Source organism: Caloenas nicobarica, chromosome 9 (assembly GCF_036013445.1).
Source record: "Caloenas nicobarica isolate bCalNic1 chromosome 9, bCalNic1.hap1, whole genome shotgun sequence".
Lineage (NCBI taxonomy): Eukaryota > Metazoa > Chordata > Aves > Columbiformes > Columbidae > Caloenas > Caloenas nicobarica.
The window spans coordinates 18,440,773-18,465,051 of NC_088253.1; the positions used below are offsets into that span (position 1 = coordinate 18,440,773).

The 24,279-nt window shown below is 48.0% G+C and overlaps 1 protein-coding gene across 3 annotated transcripts in view; it reads right to left on the bottom strand.

Annotated features, from left to right (window-relative positions):
- Window positions 1-3,145: 3,145 nt before the first annotated feature.
- The window catches only part of GNAO1 (G protein subunit alpha o1), a 130,712-nt gene continuing 109,578 nt past the window's right edge, over window positions 3,146-24,279 (bottom strand). For all 3 annotated transcript variants that reach the window (XM_065640658.1, XM_065640659.1, XM_065640660.1), the window contains 4 exons: window positions 16,360-16,488; window positions 15,525-15,654; window positions 7,571-7,724; window positions 3,146-3,333 (listed from right to left, as the gene is read on the bottom strand). In XM_065640658.1, coding sequence (XP_065496730.1) covers window positions 3,146-3,333; window positions 7,571-7,724; window positions 15,525-15,654; window positions 16,360-16,488 — 601 coding nt within the window. The remainder of the gene's footprint in view (window positions 3,334-7,570; window positions 7,725-15,524; window positions 15,655-16,359; window positions 16,489-24,279) is intronic.

Here is a 24,279-nt window from a genome sequence, read left to right on the forward strand (position 1 = left end):
AGTCCTTATTTTGACACTCAACACACATTTGGATGGTGGGTGTTACTGATGGGACTTGGTCACCTGCATGGGGTGAGCTCCAGGAGCATCCCTGTTCCTCTGCATCCCTCCAGCTAATTCCCTGCCCCTTTTGTGGCAGAAACACTGTCCAGTTGCCACTGAGCAGTGCTTGAAAAGCAAAGCAAGGGAGTGAATTTGGAGTAAAATGACCTCTGAGATTAGCAGAGGGGATGCAAGCAGAAAGCTCAGCTTGGGGTCAAGGGGAAGTTTGGCAGGGGTGACCCTGAGTCCTGCATATTTCTTTTTCACATTGCCTATTTATGCACCAAAATTCTCTTCCTGCAAAAACAAACAGGTTGGTGGCATTTCACTGTCATTCGCTTGGTTTTAATCTCCACGGACTAGAGCTCAACATGCACATAAATCTTTTCAGGGTTGGGGCAAGTGGCTGGTCCCTTCCAAGGAACCAGAGGACTGGGCAGGTGCTTCCCACTGAAAATCCTTTCTTTGAAAATCCTTCCCACTGACTCTGAAAATCCTCAGCTAAAACAAATACAATTAAATGCACAGGCCTTGTGGTCAGGGTTCCTTTGGTTTACGGTTGTACAGCAGGGTGTGTCGGCATTAAATGGAGCTGGGAGAAGGGCTGAGACCTGGGAAAACAAGACTTAGGGGTGGGATGTGCCTTGAGGAGCAGAGAGGGGCTCCTGGCTTTGCTGGCTGGCCAGCTCTTTGTGGGAGCTGATGTGGCCAGAGGTATTTTAAGGCTGAGATGGAGAAGACAAAGATGGGTCAGAACAGGGAAGGCAGAGCCCCCGTATTACTGCTGTGAGCATCCTGCAGAGCAGCAGTGGAGCCTCAGGGTACAATACTAAATCCAGTTCTACCATTTATCACTATCTAGGGGGTTACTGACACAGCTGCCACCCAAGCTGGGCTGGGAGCTGGTTAGATGGGCAAAAGACACCTTATTCTCCTCCGCAGGCCTCTCCTGTTTGCCCCGCGGTGCTCCCACTCACATCCCTGGCTGGATTTTGTCATGGTTGTCCCACATTGTCCCAGCAGAGCACAAACTCCTATGGGGACTCTCCCTCACCTCCCCGCTGCCCTTTCCTTCCTTCCAGCTGCCTCGACCTGCCTCATCTTCCTTATAAAACTTCTGTCCCAAACTGACCCTGCCAAACCTCCCCCAGCAGACCTGTCCACTGCGTGCCCGCTCTCGCCTTGGGCTGTGCTGCTCCAGGCTGCTCTCACACCATCTCTCCTAGATGGGCACAGCGAGAAGGGAGGTGTTGTCCCTCTCAGACATGGCCCTGGACAAAACTCAGACTTCCTGAGACCTGAAAGCCACCCCTCGCCTGGGCTCCCAGGAGAGGACAGCTGGGTTTGTGGCCAGCCTGGAGAGCCTCATGTTTTCCAGGATCACGGACATTTTGGAGAGACACAGAAGAGGCAGGGATCAGTGTAGCCTCCCTGCCCTCAGGTGCCATGCCGTGGGACCTCAGAGGTCTCACCCAGCCACCAAACAAGCTTTTGGGGTGGATTTCTAAGGGTCCCTCCACCTGCCCAGAGGTGACAGCCCAAATCTCACACTCCCCTCTGCCTTCACCCAACAGCACCTGGAGCTCTTGGTGACACGGATCTCTTGGCCACACGTACCCCAGCCCAGCCATGTTTGCCCTCCCCTCTGTGCCCCCCTGTTTTGCTGTGCTGGGTGTTCCCCTTGCCCTTTCCACACCTCTCCCTCTGCTCTTCCTTCCTCTCTTCTCTCTCTCTCTTCCTTGCACTTTTCCTTCCTACTCCATCATGCAGCTCAAATCAGCTCCTTGACCCTTCCCTTTCCATGACAAGTCCAGTATGAACCATCCCTCTCGCCTTAGATATTGGTAAAGAGATGCCCTGGCTGCAGACACCAAACCTGGAGCTGTCTCTCCTGGATGCCCAGGCAGGAGATGACATGGGCAAGCTACCTGCTCCTGCTGTTGGGCTTCTCCAGGGTATTTAGATGCCTGAGGTGTGATAAAGAAAAGCGAGGCTCTGCACACCCTGCAGTCACCCAGGCATGGTGAGGTTTCCCAAAACACCTCTCTGCATTTTAGGTACTTGAAGGTCAAACCCTGCGTATAAGAAGCCAGGGCTAAGTATTTTTGGTGCACCCCCAAGCATTTTAGGGCCAAAGTTTGAAAAGAGATGCCACATGTTTGCAGAGGAGCATTGCTTGTGCTGAAATCATAAGGCTGGGAGGTGCTTTGGGAAAGGTCACGGGGTCCCCAGGCTGGTGTCCTCCTCAGGATGTCCCTATGCGCAGGGGGGATGCTGTCCCCGGGGCATCCGTGCTGCCTATGCTCCAGGGATCCAAGCCCAGCAAAGCGCCTCAGATATGGGTTACTGAAACCACTAGACATATTTTAACATTAATTTTTAAAAACTTGAGGTAAAACTGTTACTGGTAATGAATGCTTTTAGATAAGGCTTAGTAGGTTTTTTTACAGTGTCCCTCTCACTCAGACACCAGCAGAACTGAATCTGGCTGATTTACTTGTTCAAATAGCTGTCTGGAAAAAAGGAGAATAAACAAATTCAAGGTGTGGTGGTTGCATTCAACACTGACCCCTCTGGCTCTGGGGTAGGAACTGGAGCCGTAAGGTACCCTCAAAATGGTCATGTTCTACCTAGCACTTCCCAAAGGAATAGTATTTACAAAAAGAGGATAAATAACCAGGAGAATTAAAAATATCCCTTAATTTCACAGACAAGAAAAGTTTTGGTTCCAAACTACACTGTTGCTGACTAGTATTTTAAGGCTTTGAGTTTTTTCTTTTTTCTTTTTTTTTTTAAACTGAAGTATTTTTGTCTTTTGGCAGTTGAAAAGCACTTTGTGGGCAACGCGTTAGCTCCCCCTACAGTGCTGTGAATCGAAACGGAGGAGTAGAACGAGGCAGCAAGGGAATGAACCAAAAATAAACTAAAATAAAATAAAACAGGCCTGGGGAAAGCAGAACTCGCTGCAAAGTTTTCTGGGACAGGAGGAGGGATTTATTTCTTCCTCATCATCTTCTGAGGAGGAAAAAAAAGAGAGAGAGAGGACCTGTCCGTGGGACTGGATGATGATCCCAGGCGCGTGTGAGGAGGGGAGGAGAGGGCCTTAGTAGAGTCCGCATCCCCGCAGGTTGTTGGCGATGATGACATCCGTGACGGCGTCGAAGACGAACTGGATGTTGTTGGTGTCGGTGGCGCAGGTGATGTGCGTGTAGATCTCCTTGTTGGGGGACTTGTTCTTGCTCTCATACTGAGCCTGGATGTAAGCCACCGCCTCTGTGAAAGAGCTGGGGCCTGTGAGAGTTGAGACAAAAGGAAAAAGAGTGGGTCAAAGTGATCCCGTAACCCTAAATCCATCGGATATGCCTGCAAGAGCCCCGTTGTAGGGACATGGCGAGTTTGTACGGGGCTGCTGCAACCAGTGGCAGTCTCGGGGACAGGCACTGTGACCAGCCAGGATTGCTGCAAGAAGGAGATGTTCTCCGACTGTCAGCTCAGCTGTATTTTTATTCTGAGTTGCTCTTTATAGTGTATAGAGATGAAATGGGTGAGGGAACCGAGTGTCAAACAGGCTATGATGGGGAAACCAGAAGAAATAATGCTGATGAAAAAGAGAGAAGACCCGCCAAGAATGCAGGAAGTGTTTGACCTGGTGCAAAGGCCTAGCTTTTTTCCATTTTTAGATTTTTTGATTAAAGTTTCAGCTTTTGATAGAAAAGAGGAGCAAAAATGTCCATGGATTGAGGGCAGTATTGGTAACTGTGCCCTCCTTTCCCTGAATCACTTAGAGAAAAGGACATGAAAAGATCCAGCCTCTGTTACAGGGCAAAGTGGGGTTCTCTCAAAAAAACCCCCGCAGAAAACTAATACAAAATGTCCCTCTTTTTGAGGAACTTGGATGCCAGTACCCTCTGTTAGAGCTGTGGCTAAAATCACACCACGAGGAGCTTCTTGCATAGACACGTCTGTGCCAAACCTGATTAACCATCAGGCTTTGTGCTAAAAAAGCTTGAGAGCACCACACAAATGAGCAGATCCTTTCTGGTCTGGCCACACACAGCTCCACGCCGGCACCTGCTTAGCCTGGATGAGCTCGGTTTAGCTCAGTTTCTCTGGCTAGCCTGGAGTACAGCCCTTCAGCAGTACCAGAGCCCCCGAGCCTCCGTGGTCTCTACCTTGGTCACACCACCAGTGCTCTTGGATCCCTTCACGATGCTTCACTGATGGGAAATGTTATCTGCTGAAGAGGAGCTTACTTGGACTCGAGATTTGCTGTGGTTGAAGGCAGCTGATCTGGGAAATCACTTGCACTCACATATACATACTCACTCTCTACAGCTACCTGAAAGGAGGTTGTAGCAAAGGGGGGTTGGCCTCTTCTCCCAATTAACAAGCGATAGGATGAGAAGAAATGGCCTCAAGCTGTGCCAAGGGAGGTTTAGATTGGATATTAGGAAAAATTCTTCATGGAAATGGTTGTCAGGCATTGGAACAGGCTGCCCAGGGCAGTGGTGGAGTCACCATTCCTGGAGGGGTTTAAAAGACGCATAGATGAGGTTCTTAGGGACATGGGTTGGTGCCAGTGTTGGGTTAATGCTTGGACTCGATGATCTTGAGGGTCTTTTCCAACCAAATTCATTCTATGATTCTATACATGCATCACTAGTTGAAGAAACAAACTCATGAAGACCATGAGACCTAAGATTATGCTTGAAGTAAGACAAGCAAAATGTTTGCTGGAAGCAGGTTCTTGCATGAAAACCTGTGTAAAGAGTTTGGGAAGAGATTCACATGCTGCGCACCACCAGGTGGGTACTTTATGAAAGGGAAGCTGGTTGTTCAAAGGCATGAGGATTTAGATGCTGGATTCCTCCTGGGAAAGCAGGGAATCAGTAATGGCAGCTTGGTTTAAAACATGCCCTGGATTCTGCTGCTGTTTCACTAAGTATTGTGGATTAGTTAAAAGCATGAGTGAATTAAGGGGATGGAAACAGTCAGTGCTCCAGCATATAGCAAGCAAATTTGTGGATGCAGTCTTCTAATAATTCCCTGTCAGCAGAACTAATGGACATCAGGAACTTAATTTTATTAAAAGCATTCTGTGGAACCAACTTGTGACGTTGAAAGTCCGCTTGTTTGATTTATAGGCTTTCATCAAATAATTCTTTTTAACTCCAGGGCTGCTTTCTAATAATGCTGCTTTTTCATAAGGCCACAAGGGCTTCATCCTCCCAGCCGTGGCCAGCAAGGCATGGGCGAGCAAGCTTAAGTGTTTGCTTGGGTCTAAAGTCTGGCTTAATGTTAGTATGAGCTACCTTCCAACTTTTAACAGCATTGCTGAACACCTTGGGGTGCAATATTCTTCAGTTCTGTTTCAGATGCCTGTTGGATCAGTGGGAGGACTTTCAGCCTTCAGATTTCCAGCCCTCTCCAATGGCACGAGAGAGAAAAGAGGCCTGCAGAGGGTCCCTGGCATTGTGATAACTCCCAGCTTCCAGAACAGCACCTTAAAGGAATTCAGAACATCTTTGGAGTTCTCTGAGATTTGGAGAGGAATGGTTTGGTTCCCCTGGGGCTGAAGTGCTCCAGAAACAAGCTGTATTTGTTTTCTTCGGCATAGTCAGCTGAGAGGGGGTACGAGGGTCTGACTCCCCCTGAACTCCTCCCTTGGGCTGGGGTAGCTTGAGAAGGAAAAGTTATCTCCAAACCGAGATCCCTTCTTGTTCTAGTCTCTCTGCCATCAGGGACATGTAAAGATATTATTTCAGAGTGGGATAATGGGAGACTTCAGTGAAGATCCACAAAGCCAGGTCCACAAAATGTGATCAGGAAGGAGTGAAAGGTGCAGGTTTCCTTCATGGAGAAAAGGGAAAAAGAAAGACTGGATGATAAAAATCTTCCTGTATATAGAAGCGCTGCTGTAAAGAGGATTGTGAGGAGCTGCTCTACAAGCCATCCAAAAGATGGCAAGCAGCAATCTAATTTGCAACCAGAAAAATTTGAGATTGGCATTATTGTGAGCTTTCAACCGTAGAGACTGTGAAATTTCCATGATTAGATCTTTTTAGACAAACATGTCAGGAATATGTTGGTTCTGTCTGGACCAAGCAGCTGAGTAGATGGCTGAAACGTGTTGCTAGTGACAAACATCCAAACCGTCCCCAGAGAGGAAGCCTGCAGAGGCTCTTCTGAATTCAGATGGAGTCGTCGAGCTCCATAGTCACAGACCATTCAGCCCAAAGCAGCAATGATGGATCGCTTTTGCCTATTCACAGTGAAAAATCAAGTGCTCAGAGATAGGAAGCTCTGGTTAATAATTTGTTGGCCTGCCCAGAAATGTGACACTCTTGGTACTCCTGGTTCACAACTGTGTTTCCTGACAAAGAGATCTGCTTCTCTGTCTGTTGGCTTGATTCATCGGGATGTCTCCAGTGAGCTTAAATAATTCATGATGATAAAAGTTTATTTTTAAGCCGTCTTGGAATGGTAATGAGGGTTTGTGGAAGGTGGCGAGATGCAGTGGGAAGCGGCGGGGTGCAGCTGCAGCCTTTGCACGGATGATGTATTCTCATCATGAGCAGGTCAGATGCCAGCAGCCAGCAGAAGCGAGGGCTTCTCACACGCTGCCCTGTTGCAGAGTCTGCTCGGATCTCTAAGGATCAGGAAGGCCTCCTTCTCCCTAGCCAAGCTTGGGGCATGGCGTGCCACGGCTTTTCCCTGCCTGCACCATGGGATGAGAGATGTGGGTGGCCAGTGGACGAGAAAACGAAGTGCCTTATTTTCTATCTGCATTTAGCTGGAAGTGTTTTCATGTCCAGATGGGTGATGTCGGCGAGCTTCAGAGCGAAACTGGGGACCTCCTAAAGTAATGTGATAAAAATGTGCAGCTTGAGCTGAAAGAGCCAAGCGGTGGGACTTGCTGTCTGCAGCTGGCGGGCTGGTCCTGCAGCCCCTCGGGGTCTCGCAGAGGGTGGTGGCCGGGAACTGCCGAGGGATCCTCATCATAGTCAGCCAGGACTCAGAGAGAAGGTGATGGGCTGTGAAACAGCAAAGCTGGACTCAGCTGAGGACAGCCTAACAAACCCTGTACGTTGGTCTCCTGGAGACCGGCTACCCATTTGTAATGGTTAAGCTCACCGTACCTTTTTGAGAGACCTGCAAGAGGTTTCATGTCCCTGAGCAATGCTGGGAATCCAGGCGCGAGTTTAGGGAGAGTTCTGCCAGCCCCACTGCGGGTGTTGGCATCAAAACCACCTGTGAAGCAGAGACCAAACACCCTGCCCAGCACTGCTGGCCCTTTGCTGGCAAAGAACTTGGGTTTAAGACATCCTCACGCTTTACGTGGACCACTGAACATGGCGGGGGTGATCCTAGGGCATTTCTTGAAATAAAACTTGCAGGGAAGTGAATGGGAGCTGTAGCTACACATCTTTAGCCTCATGGCCTGTGAATCACCACAGCATCAGCCTGGATGGGAAACGCTCCGTGATCCCCTCGCTACGCATTCCTGTACAGCCAGCTGTCTCATTACCTGTGTACTCAGGAAAGCAGATAGTCAGTGGAGATTTCTTAATTTTCTCCTCAAATATGTCCTTCTTGTTTAGAAAGAGGATGATAGATGTTTCTGTGAACCATTTGTTGTTGCAGATGCTGTCAAAAAGCTTCAGTGATTCGTGCATGCGGTTCTGCAACAGAAAGGAGAGATCACATCAGGCCACAGACAGCGACTCGGGGACGTTCAACATGTAGGGAAATCTAAAACAACTAAATTAAGGAGGAAAGCAAAAAAAAAGCTACCATATACATAATAAATTTATGTATACATACAGCTGAACATATACATACACAGATGCAATCCCTATAACATTTGACATACAATTAGTAACTTAAGGGCATTTAACTATACAGAGCTGTTTTGATTTTGCATAGCATATAATTTACAGGATCCCAGCTCACAGAAATCATCATGCACCATGCATGGATGGGGAGTTACTTTTGCCCCTTGATCAGATTTAGGTGTTGGTGTAGCTCATGCAGATTTTCTAAAATGTTTTCTTTTTTTTTTTTTTTTTTTTTTTTTTTTACTTTCTTGAGTGTGTGTGGCACACAACTGGTTGGATACATTAACCAAGGACTGGTAGATCCTTGAATTAATCTAGAGTTGGAAGCAGATATCAAGGTGACATAATTTTGGAAATGACCTTGCCATGACCTTTGCCATGTTTTGTTATTTTGTTTAGTAGTGTTGTCTGTTGTTGGGATTTTAATTTTAAATTTTTTTTTAGTTCTCTTGGGAGATGGCTCAACACAAAGTGTCTGGCAGAGAGGAAAAAAAGTGAAAAAGGAAGAGGAAATAGTATAAAAAGAAGAAATGTAACGAAGGGCATCTAAGAACAACCAGACTAGAAGTCAGGCAGCTACGACTGATGTTAGCTCATGCCTCTAGAACATTACTACTCGCCAGCAGAAGAGCCATACGTTCAAATGCACACACAGCGAGAAGTCAGTGCTTTGGTTATAGGTCATGCAAAAAAGACACAGGAAAGGAAAAAGATAAGAGGAGCAAAAAAACCAGACCAGTTAGAGAGTTGCGAGATCCGCCACATGGTTTTATGGTGGTGGAAAGAGCTCACGGCAAAGTCAACCAAGTGTCATGTTCCCTGCTGCTTTCAACTCTCAACTTTTTTTTTTTTTTTTCTCCGTTCAAGAGAAGCTTCATACCTGCCAAATTTGGTTGGTCTCTCAAATGCTCATTTTTTGGCCTTTGTTTGGCTAGATAAGGTCAGACGGCCGAGGAAAGGCTGCGAAGGTGCCGAGGCTGGCGATGTGTCGCGTGGCCACCTCTGAGCCGGGAGCAGCGCGGAGCAGGCGCGGCGAGGACGAAGCAGCAAAGGCAAAGCCCAGCACAGACCAGACCGGCTCCTCGGCTTTTCCCAGCGGCATCTCCTTGGGACAGCACTCCCCAGTCCCGCCAGGCCGCATACAAGACTGGTGACAGCGACCGCAGGAGAGACGCTGGAGAGAACAGGGCTGCACAGGCTCGTTGCCGGAGGATTTTTTGGGGGGCAGGTGCAGCATTTTTCCCCCCTTGCTCCTGGACTTAGAAATTCGGTGTGGTGCAGGAGAGAGCCGGGGGCTTTCACCCCTCTCCCGCTCCATTTCATGCCTGTGCTGGCAGCATAATTGAGCCCAGCACTTTATTGATTAACACTTTCCTTTTCATTGATATACTTTAGCTGCTGCTGAATGTTTTATTTAGATAAAAGTGGCTCTGTGGATGAAGGAAACATCCAGTCTGACCCAGAGTGAAGGAAGATGCATGCGATTTGCTGTACCATATACCACACGTGTGGAAATGACCGAGCACCTCCCCACCATGCACTGTAAGAAGTGATCAGGTACAGATGTAAAAATGCATTTACTTATTGGGTTTCACTTGCAAGATGTTGCTTATCTGGACCATCCCACGTCTACGTGCTGCTTTTTGCTAACCCGTTTTGTGCTGGCTGGTGTGGGAGCCCCAGAGCAAAGCTCCTCTTTGCTATTTGTGGTGTCAAAATTGTACCCATGTAGAAAACTGCAAAGGTTTTGTACAGAAGATCCTTGTCTACCCAAAGCCTTTGAGAGGAGAGAAGAAAGCGGAGGGCGGTCAGGGGAACAGAATGCAAATAAAATTAACCATTTTTTAAGCAGAGTCCCTCATAGAACATGTTTTATGACATTTTTATCACCCTTGCTGATTTAAAATAAAAGCAGAGAGAAACACATGAATGCTGCTGGTGGGTTAAACCAATCCCTCATCTGCAGCAGCCGTCGGCCTGGAGCTCCCTGTACTTACCAGGCTGCCCTCGCCAGCCCAAGCCACACTGCGGGGAGCAGCCGTGTGCGACTGCGCCTCGTGGCACGGCAACCGCGATGGGCGAGATGGGTTTTGGTTAGGAAATAGAAGCTGAGGACTTCTCCCAAGCTGGGCTTTGTGGCTAGGTGAAGCTGACTTTCCTACAGTAGCAAGACTACGTAAGAATCCTACAGAAATCCTTCTGCTTTGCTTATGCGGTTTGATTAATTTGTGTTAATTAATACCTGTTAAGAAATGAGAGTGTTTTCCCAAGAAACAGTGACTTTTAGCATCCAGCCGTAACCACAACATACGCAGAGCACAAAATGATACATCCTTGTACAAAATGAGAGTTACAATAAAAACCCTCCATTCCTTTCAGATTCCAGAAACAAGTTTTGAAGCTCCCTAAGGCTGCCTGACCTGGCTTTCTGGTCTCTATGTGTTGCTTTTTCCCCCAGCTGAGCAAATATAACCACCACTCTGCCCACTCTTCCTTATTTACCAGGGAAAGGTTCTGATCTCAAAATCCACCTTTTCCTTCCCCATCACTAAAGAGAAGAAGACATGATTCAAAAGCAAGGAACCGCTTTCTGTGTGCGGCAGAGGTGAGGAGCAACGTCCCGGTGAGCAGGTACGGATGCTCCTGGTGCCAAACCTGGGTACCACGGGGGAAATGCCATCGCATCCCAGGAGGGCTCCTGGGAGCCCGTGCATGGACACAAGCTGTCCTGGTGCTGGCTAACACCAGCAATGCCCCACTGCTTCCCTTTCCTTCCCCTTCCCAACCGTTATTTGTTCACTAGATGTCTGCAGGAACCCTGCAACAGCTCAGGCAGGCTCTGGCTGAGGCATGAGGATGGGGATGCTGTCTCTAGGTACCACATGTAAAAGGCCAGGCTGCTGCTAAATGAGGAGTCAGAAGTTAAAGCCTCCAAATAATCCCCCTTCTACCAGTGAATCCACAGCGAAAGACCCTTTTAGTCCCGTAAAGCTTCCCCAGGGCCCGTCTCAGGAGCACCTGCGCTGCTGTGATGGGACAGATGTGCCTGCTCTGCTAGGAGGCTTTGAAGATTACACTGCTCATACTTCTATACGAAGTGATAGAAATTACTTCACCTGCTTTTGGACTCATTGTGCTGCTTTGTCCTACTTTATGTTGGGTCTATCACTAAGGGAAGGGCTCTCAAAACACTGGCTTCTTAATGTCACTTCCTATTTCAAAATCCATAGTTTGGATCCCCATGCCTGCAAATATTTTATTCCCCAGCAAGGAAAGCAGCCCCAGCAGCCAAGTTACAAGGCAAAAACCATTCACCCATACAAATCTGAAGTCCAGTTAACTTTTCCTGCACAGAACAAGAGACAGAATTGCTTATAGCTGAGTTCAGATGCCACTGCACAACCCTCTTCCCATTGCTATTGTGAAGGGCAAGCAGCTTTCTGCTGAGCGTAAGGGATAAAGAATGCTGCGCTCAAGACTCTGCCCAGGCAGAAACATGCTCATAAAACCCATCTTTTTTCCACCAGAGCATGGGAGGAGACTTGGTTATTTCTGCAATACACAGCTGATTCAATCTTTTTTTTTTCTTTTTTCTTGGTGAATAAGTGCTGTCACGCAAACTATAAGGATGCTGATGGTTATCCTAAGCACAGAATCTCCATATTCCCCCTCCTGCTTACATTTCCTATGATGTCTGAGCCACTTCCACTTGCTTTATCACTCCTAAGGCAATTTCTGAGCCCTGCAATTCGATTTTCCTTGCCCAATGACAGCAGAGAGAGCACGCTAACCAGGTCATGCAGTGAAATAGGAACGAACAGGCCAACACTAATGCACACCAAGGGTCACCAGCACAGAGCCTTCAACCCATCCCGTGTCCACAATGGGGACACGAACAATACTTGCATGTCTTGGCTAGATATGGATGACCTAAATATCTTAGTTTCAGAGGCAGCAATGTGCAGCATGAACGTTTCCCTCTCTTGCCATGACTCCTTTGAATTGGCGAGCTAAAAACCAAAGAGGATAGTCTCAGTTCCCACCACAGGTGCTATGCTATTGCTGTCTTTTAAAAAATTCCATTAGGAATTCCATTTAGAAGGAACAATGCAAATCTACCTTTGTTAATCATCTTCTCCGTTTTACCGATTAACAAGAGTGCTGTACCTCTCTCCTCCCAGATTACAGATCTGAGGCTTTTCCTCCTGTAACAGCAGCTTACAAAACATAAGGATAAGTCACAAATGAGACAAAATAGCCTCATTATGCAAAAACATAATCCATGGAGTTGCTCAGTTAGTTAAGGCAGGATGTTCCCACTGTGCACAAATACGGCAGAGAGCCCTGCAGCTCCTCGCTAAAGGCAGATGCAGAGGCAGGTGTAATACCTCGGAGACAGTGTCTTGTGCATTGGATGGGCTGGGCAGAGGGTGTAATTTTGCCTCAGCTCTAGCTGTGGGCTGTGGCTGGCAGCAGTGAGGCTGGTGAAGGTGCTGCTTGAATTTCCCTGGAGGTTTGCTCCTCTCCTCTGGGAGCCAGCCACACAGGGAAGCAGTTTAAATTCACTAAAAGCGGTGTAAGAAGGTGTTGGGGGCAGTGGGAGAGGCTGGATTCAACAGCACCGAGGATTTCTATGCAAAGCATGGTCTTTATGCATGTATGGGCCTAGAAATCGCAGATGCAGAAAGTTTTCTTAATTTTATTTACCTTTTTCTGATCCAGACATAGAGAAGTATTTGCTTTCCTTGACTCCTGCCTTGTTGCTCTTTGTGGCAGGGAACTGGAGAGAAAATATATTGCTTATAGAAGACTACCTCATCTCAGGGAGTGATGGCTTTGCACACAACAGCCCTTTTAGCTGCCGTACGAGGATGGGTCCTCAGTCTTTTAAAACAAAGAGTGCAATACACCCCAAAAAAACTTTATGAGCATAAAACTGCACTTTACTTTTAAGGGCAGGGACAGCTCAGGGGGTGATTCATCCAGCCTTGTTCAACCAGCTCTTTGCTCAGTCTCATTTGAAAGGATTCACAGTAAACCTGTTGTTTGTGAGCTGCTTTCAGTGAGACAAGCTGGCCCTAAGACTAGGCTAGTCCCAAGGGTCCCACACCAGCTGGGCTTAGCAAGGCAAGGCCCTGCTCCGTGTTGGGCTGAATTTACTTGAACTGCAGTTTCATCCGCCTGAAGTGAGGTTTGACTTACAGAAGTGCAAAAAGCCCCTGTGAAATCTTGTCAATGGGGAGCCAAGCACACGAGGAAAAGCTGTTCTCCCTACGCACCCAGCTTTGCAAGCGGTTTTCTGGGCACCTGAGATGCAGTAGAGCTCTTTCCCTCTCATGGTTCCATGCAGCAATGAAAGCTCTACAAGTCTTTTTATACTCACAGAGACATCTGTACAGCCCCCAAACCTTCAGTGGCTTAATACACCTGGAAGTGCCTGGACTGTAGTAAGCATCTCTATAGAAAATGGAGATGGAGGCGCAGCAACCAGCTCACTCTCTCAGCTGCCTCCTCTTTGTGTTTTCTAAGTGAGAGGCAATAAAAGCTGATTTACGTCATTAAAGCCAGCAGATGTGACGGATGCAGACAGACGGCAAATCAGCTGACTGAAGAGATGCTGCTTTTACTGCTGGATTTTTGGAGAGGGACCACATTAGCAGGGAGGAGACCGAGTGCTTGCGGGTCCAGTCAGGAGTGGACCGAGTCTGTGAGTGCTGCATTTTCCACCTGCCATTTGTGCTGGGGGTATAATAGGGCAGACAAGATCTGACACTGTCAATTTTTCTTGTTTGCATTGGCCTCACTCAGGTTTGTTTATTTGGGTTAGGCGAGGGCGTCGTGCAGGCGATGCCGAATCTTTTCCCTGTTTACGCTGAATGTGTAAATGAAGAGCAGCTGCCTCTGCCCTCCTGTTGCTCAGCATCCCCAGAAACTGCTTTGTGAATAGGGACTGAAATCGCAAGCAAATGTCAGCATTGCACCAGAATGCAGCTCCAACTTTGCTCTTGGCGTCCGGAAAGCAAGAGCGAAGTTGGAGCTGCAAAAATCCTAGTTTCTGCAGCAGGGCACTTCAGGGAGATGCTGTAACCTTCGTCTCAGAGGAGCTGAGTTAAGGCTGACATTTAAAAAAATGGCACTGGCATTCAGGTCCTTCCATTTCACGCTCCGTGGCTTTGAATCATAGGATTGTGTAGACGAGTGCCCAAAGCTGACCTGTATTAAAGGCTGCCTTTGGATTCAAGGTTTGAGTGTCACAGCCCAAGTTATACCGACAGAGCACCTTGCTCTATGCTCAGATTGCAGCATCGCTCCTTGCCCCCTGGCTCTGCCCTCTCCCTGCACATCCTTCTTCATCTTCTGGGTGTGTTTCCCCTGCCCAGCTGCAGAGCTCAGTGGCATTGAGCTAATGGCTGAGTTTTTCAAATCACGTCAGGAGATTTTTGGTTCCTTCCCAGTAAATCCTACAGGACTGAGCATCCTCGAGCATATCAGAGCCAGGGTCAGAGGGAGGTGACAACTGAGGATTATAAATAAGTGGTCAAGAGAGGGTGTAGGGTGTCTCAGTCAGTCTGGAGGGACACACAGTTATGATGTTAATATCACCCCAAATTCTGGCATCAATAGACCCAAACGAACAGGTGACTTCATCAAACAGTTTGCCAGAACTCATAGATATGGCTTGAAAAGGCCAGAAACCACAGCCCCCTCAGTCTTTTTGAGAAGAGACAACAGATACCAAACAACGATCTTTCCCTCGATTCCTTCCTCATCGACAGCTTTCTGCAAGCCAGACATCCTTACCAGAAGGAGAATAAAGACCCTCAGAGAGACAGAGCTGGCAGGACAGACCTTCCGTGCTGCTGCAGACTGAACATGGATTAATCATTACCAAGACTGGATGTGGACTCTGATTCCTTTTCGTTAGACAAATGCAACTGGGTGCCTGCCACAGCTCTCATTACTCCCAAAAGCATGCATCCTTGCCATAGTGAACGAACGGCCAGAATACAGTAATGAGTCGTCTTGCATCGTTTCTGTGTATTTAATTCACTTGTATTAATTGCATTCTAATATCAGGGAGCACACAGGTCCTCACTAGCTTTATTTCCAGATGGTATTTTGAGCCTAATGTCACAGTGGGAAGTCATAAAAGCTCACCTAGAGCAAATTACCCGAGGAATCAAACAGTGCCAGTCTCACTCAAGAAAATGAATTTCTGGAGCCTGAAGAAATAGGTTATACTCCTGGACTGAGCCTGACTCGGGTGTGCATGGCCATCCTGCACCTCTGCACCATGGCGTGAACAGTCCCTCACATTTGTTTTAAAAGCCCACCTAGCTATATCTCTTTTTGGATATAGGCTCACATTAATACACTTTGAAACACATACGTCAGCTAGAAAAAAAGAAATAAAACACTGTAACTTTACCAGTGCGAGGAAGCATTACCTGGGCTTGCAGCACTTGATTTTGAAGACTGTGGAGGAGGACAGATCTCCCCAGGATTTCATTGTCAAGGGGGAGTGACTAACAAAAGCACATTATTGTAGCACCCCAGTGAGCATTCGGCGAGCTCTGAGCTGTTGCTGGCTACGCAGTATCCCGTAAAGAAGTGTTTGGGCCTCCAAGACCCAGTTAGACTCACCGTGGTTTCATCTTCATGGAGCACCTGGTCGTAGCCACTCAGTGCGACACAGAAAATGATCGCTGTGACATCCTCAAAGCAGTGAATCCACTTCTTGCGTTCTGACCGCTGGCCCCCGACATCGAAGAGCCTACGGCACAGGAGAGGAACATCAGCACTCACTCTTTCTTAGTTATGGAGAAACTTTAGCATACTTGGCATTTTTTTATGACCATATGGTCCCTGGAAGGCTCCAAACACAAAGCAACTGGTCTTTCACCACTGTCTTGGTCTTCTCCTCCAGAGCCTGGAGCCCAGGAGGACCAGGAGGAGCAGTTGCAGGTGGGGATGTGGGGATTCGTGGGAGACGTTTGGCAGCATGTTGGGTCCCAAGGGGTCTGTGCAGGTGGAGACGGCACACTCTTGAGTTTTATATGTTCTAAATACTGTTTGTGTGTGGCTTTCTGTCTTCTCTCTACTGGCTGGCATCATGAGGTCAATATACAGTACTAACCACACATCACTGACTTACTTTAGAGAAAAGATTTGACCAAATATTTTTACATTTATGAGCTCGATCAGACTTGGGGCCGATCTCATATTATACCTCCTAACAAAGAGGTGTCGTTTGCGTTAGAATAAGGTACCATAAACATCTATGTTAAAGGCAGTGATTTTCAAGACAAGATTGCAAACACTGCATATTGCTGACTCCCTGAAATGCCGGGTCCTCTGCAGTGGGAGCCATCCATGCGTTAACCAGCAATTTAACAATTTCTCCTTTGGGAACTATGGGGAAACACTATGACAAACAGATGCCCGGAAAATTTACCGGTACACGCAGTTTTAGACTAACCTGAAGTGGAGGTTTTTGAACGTGAAGTGGGTTTCTACGATGCCAGTTGTTTTGACCCTGGTTCGGAGGATATCCTGCTCCGTGGGCTGGTAGTCTGCAGCTCCGATTCGATCTAAGCTGTCTAGGTAGCTAAGAGAAAAAGAGAAAAGAAAAAGAAAACAGATAAGAGTAAGAAAGACACTAATCTTTGTCAATCTCAGATGAATCCTTCAGCGTCCTATTAATCTTTTTCAATCTCATTTTTCATGGCTGAATGTATTGTAGTTAAAGGAAAAAAAATCCTATTCTGGGGAAGAAGAAATGTTAACAAGCCCACTAACCTAAGCATAAAATCTGATAGTGAACCGAAAGCAGGAAATTAAGTGTGTGTGTGTTGTGAGCCCTGACTGCAATCTGTGAAAATACACAGTTTTAATATTACTTGCTGTTTTTATTCCCTGAGGGACAAAGGTCCCAGTCGGTCCATCATGCTGGATGCTGTATGCACACATGCTTCTCTGCAAGGGTTTATTCAGATAAGAGGTTGGAGCATATAGATCTTGCTCCCAGAACAGACAGGGCAAGTCACCTTTGGGAGATGCCTCTCTGGCTGCTGGGAAGGGAGGAAGACGGGGCAGCTTTCTCCAGCGAGATGCTTTGCTTTCAGTCAACTCAGATCAAGGGAGATGAACCTGCCCGAGTGAGTCACCACTTCGGTTTGAACCCCAGCACAGGGCTGGGACTGCGGGAGATGCAGCACTTGGACAAAATCCAGGGGCCCGCTTAGACGGTGATAATCTAGGAGTTTAAATTGGGGTTTTTTTTGAGGGGTGGAGGGGAGATTTAGCTTTCTAAAACACTTGGATACTTTAAAAATATTTGCCCTTATTCTGCTTTAGGCTTAAAATCTAGGAACATAGGCAATGACTCCATATGCTGAAATTCTGGGTAGGAAGTCCTGTTTTTCAATGGGAAATGTTTTTGTAGAGGAACCCAACAGCTGTGCACATACGACCACAATCCATTTTTTCATCTGTATTCAAGATAGTTTTTCAAAACAACTCAGCCCAACTAAATATAATTTATAAAGAAAAGAGGAATTTGGATTACAATTTGGTATGAATTATAAACACAGAGCTGTGTCATGCAGTAAAGTCTTTCTCACTGCTGTTGAGCTGCATGCAGACACTCCAGTTCCTCTTAAAGGGGGTTTGATGTGCATTACAAGGTCTAAGTGCCTGCCTCTCGCTCCAGGAGCATCAACGTAATGCACATGAGATGCATTCAATATACTGTGAATATAATAAAGCAGGTCTGTGCATGAGCAGTGCTCTTGCCCTTGGGATCTCTGCGCTTCTGGCAGCCTGGGTGCTGCCCAAAGAGGCAGCAGAGCAGCAGGTGATGGGCAGGGGGCAGGAACTCCCCGTACCCATTCAGCTGTCAGCCAAAGGATGGCAGCTTTGCAGAGAATAAAGGGTGGTAAGAGGAGGTGTGCAGTTGTAGGGAAGGAAAAGACATTGCGCTGTCCCTGGCGAGTATGAGTTTACCAGTGAGTGCAAGTACATATGAGCTGGAACCATTCACATGAGATAGAATCATAGAATAACAGAATGGTTTGGGTTGGAAGGGACCTCCAAAGCTCATCTAGTCCAACCCCTGCCATGAGCAGGGACATCTTCACCAGCTCAGGTTGCTCAGAGCCCCGTCCAGCCTGGCCTGGGATGTCTCCAGGGATGGTTCATCCACCACCTCTCTGGCCAACCTGGGACAGTGTTTCATCACTCTCATTGTAAAACATTTCTTCCTTATATATGAATCTCCTCTCTTTTAGTTTAAAACCATCACCTCTTGTCCTATCACAACAGGCCCTGCTAAAAAGTCTGTCCCCATCTTTCTTATCGGCCCCTTTTAAGTACAGAAAGGCCGCAATAAGGTCTCCCTGGAGCCTTCTCTTCTCCAGCTGAACACCCCAACTCTCTCAGCCTGTCCTCCCAGCAGAGCCGTTCCAACCTCTGATCATTTCTGCGTCTCTTCTGGCCCCTCTCCAGCAGGTCCATGTCTTTCCCGTACTGACACAGCACTGCAGGGCAGTCTCACCAGAGTGGAGCAGAGGGGCAAAGACAGCCATGATGTGTAAGCTTGACTTTCTCTTTCCATTTAGCTAAATATGATCTTTTTTTAACATGGAGTAGTGTGGGTTTAGTCCTGATGAGCAGTCACACCGATGCGGTAGTGAGCACACTTCCCTCTGTTCCTTGCCAAAGCACATCCCGCTGGGCCTGAATGAGATGTCCTGTCCTGCTGCTGGAGGTGCTTTCCCTGTGGCATCAGAGGAACTTTTCCTGCTTTCCATTATGTCCTGGAGCGAGAGCTCTGAGCCAGGCGGCCGGAGCAGGACACTCGGTGTGCCCGGGCCCTGCACTCTGCTACCCTGGAGAACTCACCGCCACCGGCTTTCCTGCCAACCCTGCCAGCCTGCAAAAACAAACAGGCAACCAAACTCTACACTAAGGTGAAAAACAAACCTCACTCTGCTTGCATCATGTATTTTGGCTACCCATCATTTTTATCATTCATTTTTTGCTGGAGAATTGCAAGAATCACGTCACCCAGAGAAATGTGTATAAGCTAAGCAGGCTTATTTTTATTGTGCCTTTTTTCAAGCATTTAAAGGCATTGTGGTTTTGTGACAGATGCTCCCTTAATAGCCTTATGATGGGCCCTGGATGGATGAATGGGGCTTCATTTGAAATCAGATCCTCCACTGTGACAGCTGAAGCCACGATCACTCATCTATTCACAACTGGTGTCAAGTCCTGTTATTTAAGAGACAGCTGCATTTCTTCACATGTCCCTGCAGACTGAGGCAGCTCTGCAGGGCTGTTACCCAGAGACCCAGGCCCTCCTCTGTCCTCAGGAAGAAAGTACTTCAAGGTGATGGTAAAAACTGGAGGTGTAAGAGAGGGAAGGATTTTCTTTCCCTATTGCAGCTCTTGGTAGCACCCTGAAGACCTTTATCACTTCCTTTGTTTTAATTTTCTGTATTTTCCTATGATTTAACTCTCTTCAATTTAACATTCCCTATTGATTAGCCTTGTCTTTGAGATCCTCCTTTAATGATGGGAGTGCAGCAAATGAAGAAATCTACTGCAAATTGGCCAGAGGACTCGGCATCCCAGCAGTACAGTGACAGAGAAGTTCGTTACTGTAATTACTGCCTTCGGTGTGCAGTGATTTGCTTGTGAACAGCAGCATCCTTTAAACCCCAGGCCGCATGCTGGGACTTCAAGGGATTCTCGCTCTCACTGCTGGCGTGCACAGCCCACAGTGCCTCCCCTTGGCTGCCCGACAGCGAATTATTTCCAGGTTTGATTTGAACCTGCACACAACCTGGCTCTGAGGCTTGGAAAGCATTGCCTCCCTTTGTATCCTTGTCCTTGGAGGTGATGCAGCCTCATGTGCCCAGCTCCACCGGAGTTGCTCTGGGGTATGAGAGGTCTGGGGGAGCTGATGCAGCCTCTCAAGAGGACAGGATGATGGTGACAGACAGGATCCAGCTTGTCCACCGTCTCCTTCCTGACAGCATCCAGCTTCCAGTCCCAGTTGGGATATCTCCATAGGAACCTTCACTGGGGGTTCTCTAGCATCTCTCTGGGTGAGGGCTCTGCTTCCCAGTGCTTAACTGCTGCCGTGACAGGAACGCTCAACATCCCCAGTACTCAGGCTGTTCTGGCTTCACATGAGCTGAGCTCCATGAGCCCAGTGCCTTGGGGTCATTCCCAGGCTGATGCATCCAGCCCGGCTGCCGGGCACCCCAGCTCTGAGACCTGCTTGCCAACCACCCTTTGCCTTTTCTATTAACTCCCCGCTTCATCTCTTCCTCATCTCTAGTCGTTTCCATGATTCTCTGTGCATTTCTCAATGCCCTAAATTCTCTCAGTTGCCTGGGTCTGCTTTTCATCTGTTCCCTGTAGTCTCAATGAGGGTCAGCCATCAATTTATACATTTTCAGTGGTGGTTTTGAGGCTGCATTCCAAAACTGTTTACTCCTCTGGCTGCTCTCCCCTGGAATTTTTCCCATCTCAGGCTGCAGCAGCTGTATTTTTTTCCCCTGTACTTGGTGGCAGCTTCGTGGGCCCCATCAGCACGTGCGCCCCAGGAAGCTCAGCCGCGGGAGTGTGCCATGGCACAGCGGCCACACGAACGTCCCACTGCGGGAATGGGATGCTTGGACAGGCTGATGTTTGGATGCTGAGCTGATGTTAACTATTGCTTGTTCCCCTTGGTTCCTGCTGGAGGTATCTCTGAGGCTTCAGGGGAGCGCTGGTGCTCCCTGCCCATGCTGCTTGGAAGGACCTGCTGGTCTGCTGGGTGCGAGCCTGAGCTGGCAGAGGGTGGGATGTGTTGGGGGTGTCACCTCTTTGGGAACAGGGAAACCCCCTCAGGGACAAATTGCTACACATGGTGCTGGATGTGAACACTCCTGGTATGTCCTTTGAACTGCAAATCTCAAAGCCAAACCTGCTGGAGATGAGTAGTTGTCGCAGCCAACAGGCTTGATGACACCTAATCCTCTCCGAAGCTGGCATCTGTTTAACCAGCAGAAATAAGAGCACTTTGGAGGCCATGGAGCGAGCTCTCGGCTCTCCCCCTTCCACGTCATCTTCCTTGCATGATGCTGGCATCAGAGCTCCTTCCACTTCCCAGCTCCAGGGTTTATACGCTGGAGTGGAAGCGCATCTGAAATGACACATCAGCTCTTATTTGCAGCCTGCCTTGCCCAGGGCTTGCAGGGGTTAAAAAAAGCTGAAGAAAGGTTAGAAGGTTTCCGATCACATGAGTAACCCTCCAGCATTTATACTCCTGAGCTGAGCAGCTCCATTACTGCTTATATCTTTTATCTTAAATACTTTGTTTTGAAGCAGATTGCAGGTTTCTGAGTCAGTTTATTTGGCTCAGGGAGGTGAAGCCTGACTCTATTACCCTGCTAAAAGCAAAATGTGCAAGAAATGGCATTTCCCAAATACAGGGAGAGGAGCTCATCGAACTGACACTACAAAAGGCAGACACTCTGCAAGGACTAGCTGCTATTAAATATCTTCAAGCAGTAATACTGAAAATAGGGAGTAAATATAGTTCCTTGTGCCTTGACTTGCTGTTTCCAACAGCATGGGGTAGCAGCACCATTGGTGCCAGAGACGCTGCAGGCAGAAAGGGCTGTTGTCCGAGTTGTCCCACGGGGACAGAGCGGTGTCAGCAGCCTACGTGCAGTGCGTGTGTGGGGATCTGTCCCCAGGCACTCTGCCACCACGGGAACCTTCTCCCGGGGTTGTGCTGCCTATGCCAAAGGCTTTCTTGTCTGAAGCAGCAGAGCTGAGGTCACTGGCTGTGGTTGGAGCTGGATACCTGTGGCAAGGCTCACAGACATACATTCATGGCTGTTGAGGTTAATGGCAATAAAGTGGTTAAACATCCGGTGGATTTTTGTTGCCTCAAAGGTGACACCTTGGCCGGCTTTTGGCAGGCAGCATGCAGCTCGTGCTGTGCGCACCTGAGGTGCTGACACCGTGACAAGGCCAAGCTCACGTCCCCAGTGCTTGAGAAGTGGTGGTGCAGCAGCGGCCACAGATTGGTCTTGGTCTGGGACAGGCGAGTGGGAACTTCAGGAGAACAAACCTGGAGACAGTGGCATCTTCCCAGCTGCTCCTCTGTCCTGCTGGTCCTGGCCTCGGTCCACGTCTCCTCCATGAAGGAAAGGCCGTGCGTGGGATACCCTGGCCTTGTTCTGTTGGCTGGCGTTGTATTTGATTGAAAAAGCAGATCCCCGTTTGTCAACAGACGCAGCTGAGTCACCACTGGGTTATTTTCTACTCTACGTACAGAGGCGCTCGAGGGTCAGCTCCAACATTGTGCCCCGGCAAATGCTGAGTTTTTAATCAAGGTTGTCACAAGCAGGATCCATCTCATCTCACTCTAGATGCTTATGTGAAGATGTGTCCACCTGAGCACTCCTTTCTGGTTCATGGATGGAAGGTTACCTGCATCTGATCTCAGCTTGTACCTTAGCTTCTTTCCTTTCACCGATGAACACACAGCTCAATGTATATTTAGCATTAAAACCATTTAATATTTACTGATTGTAGAGTAAGGATTCAGAGGATAAGGGGTTTAGGGGGTGTCAGTAGTGGTTCTACAACGGCATAGTAAACTCTTGTAGTATCTTCTACCAGAAGAGAAGAATCATGTGGGCGCTGCTTCCCGAAGGTGTGATACAGCTCGGTGCAGCTCCCCGGGGCAGCCGGCGCTGGGCAAACACCCACAGACTGTGGCACCACGGCGTTTTGCCTGCAGATGTCATCCCCAGCCATATCTGCTCTATTATTTTACGAGAAGGGGAAAAATAAACCACAGCCCACTCTCAGAGCCCAGCGCTCATCCAGCACACACAGCGGTGATGCAACAGATGTCTTAAATAATCATCCGTTATGAAAGGCTTGAAACGGAGCCATGCTGTGGCACCGTGTTCCTTCAGAAATCAATCCCACCGAAGGGTGGGGATCACAACGTGTCCTCCTTAACAAATCCATCAGGTGCTACGTGCTGTTCCTCGGGCGCTTCCAAGTGGGTTATGGCGGGCAGGAGGAACAGACCTTAGGAGATAAGTAATTCAGCTAAGAGGACAAGAGCATCATCTGGCATTTTCTGAGCCCAGCTCAGAGAAGTGAGGTCTTGGGAATTCGCTCCTGGGCTTCGGGCAGCACATTTTGTGTTTCTGGCTGTGTTCCCTGCTTGGCCAGTCCTGCCTCAACGGGAATCACATCAATTACACAGCAGGCTGTGCTGTTCTGCTGCTGCTCTTGATGATAAATCTCATCTTTCTTCCAACCATATGAGATACCGGCACGGACACTCCCCAGCTTCCCTCCCCTAAATCCAGCCAGCGACAAGACATTTCTAGTGCATGTTTCTTGCTGACTGCTAATGGCTGGAGTGACGGTCACCAGGCCCAGAGATTACTGGGGTTATTTTCCCGAATGAACTGTGCTGGCTACCCTGGGTTTTCATTACTGTACCCTGAGAAATGAGGAGGATGGTGCCAAATCTTGACAGAAGAGTGCTACTTTGCAATGCTTTTTTTTCCCCACCCCCCTGCATTGAAGCAGGGCTGTACAGGCCTTGTACATCAAGATCAACTTGACAAGTTGATATTAATACTAATGATAGGAAGGAGGAATGAACAAAAGCAGGTTGGAGTTTAGCTGTCCTAGTTAGACTTGCAGGTTTCCAAGGCATGACTGGATCCAGAACAATTTTTAGCATCGTGTGTGGATGAGCAGAGTCATTAAATAGCAACCGTATAACAAAGGTACTTCAGGACATCCAGGGAGCGGGAGCTGCTGGTCTCCAAGCATAAGCTTTGCTCAATGGTGGTGGTTTGGTCAGCAATATATCACGGTCTTGTTACTGCTGGAATAAAAGGACACTGTGGTTCAGTCTGAGTTTGTGATCAGAGAGCTCTGGCTGGGGGAGAGGTGGGCTCTGGAGGAAAACCCAATGCTAACAATCTACTCAGAAATGGTTTTGGAGCGGCCCTGGGAAAGCAGATGTGGGCTCATCTTTCTGCAACGAAATTTGAAAATTGGATGGTAAGTAAGAGGGGATGATAACGACTTTTTTTTTTTTTTTTTTTACATGCTGGAGTCCTTACAAAAGAGAAAAACAACGTGTCTGGATCAGATCACTGACCAGCCCAGCTTAACTAGGGTCCAAGAGCAGATGCTGGGAGAAGAGTACAAATACAGGGCAAGTATGTAGCACTCAGACATCCTTCCCAGCCTCCAATACTTCATATGGATAATGGAGTTTCAAAGAGAAGGGTCATATCTTTATATTTATTACCCCTCAATGATTCTTCTTCCAGAAATGTGTCTAGGTGTTTTT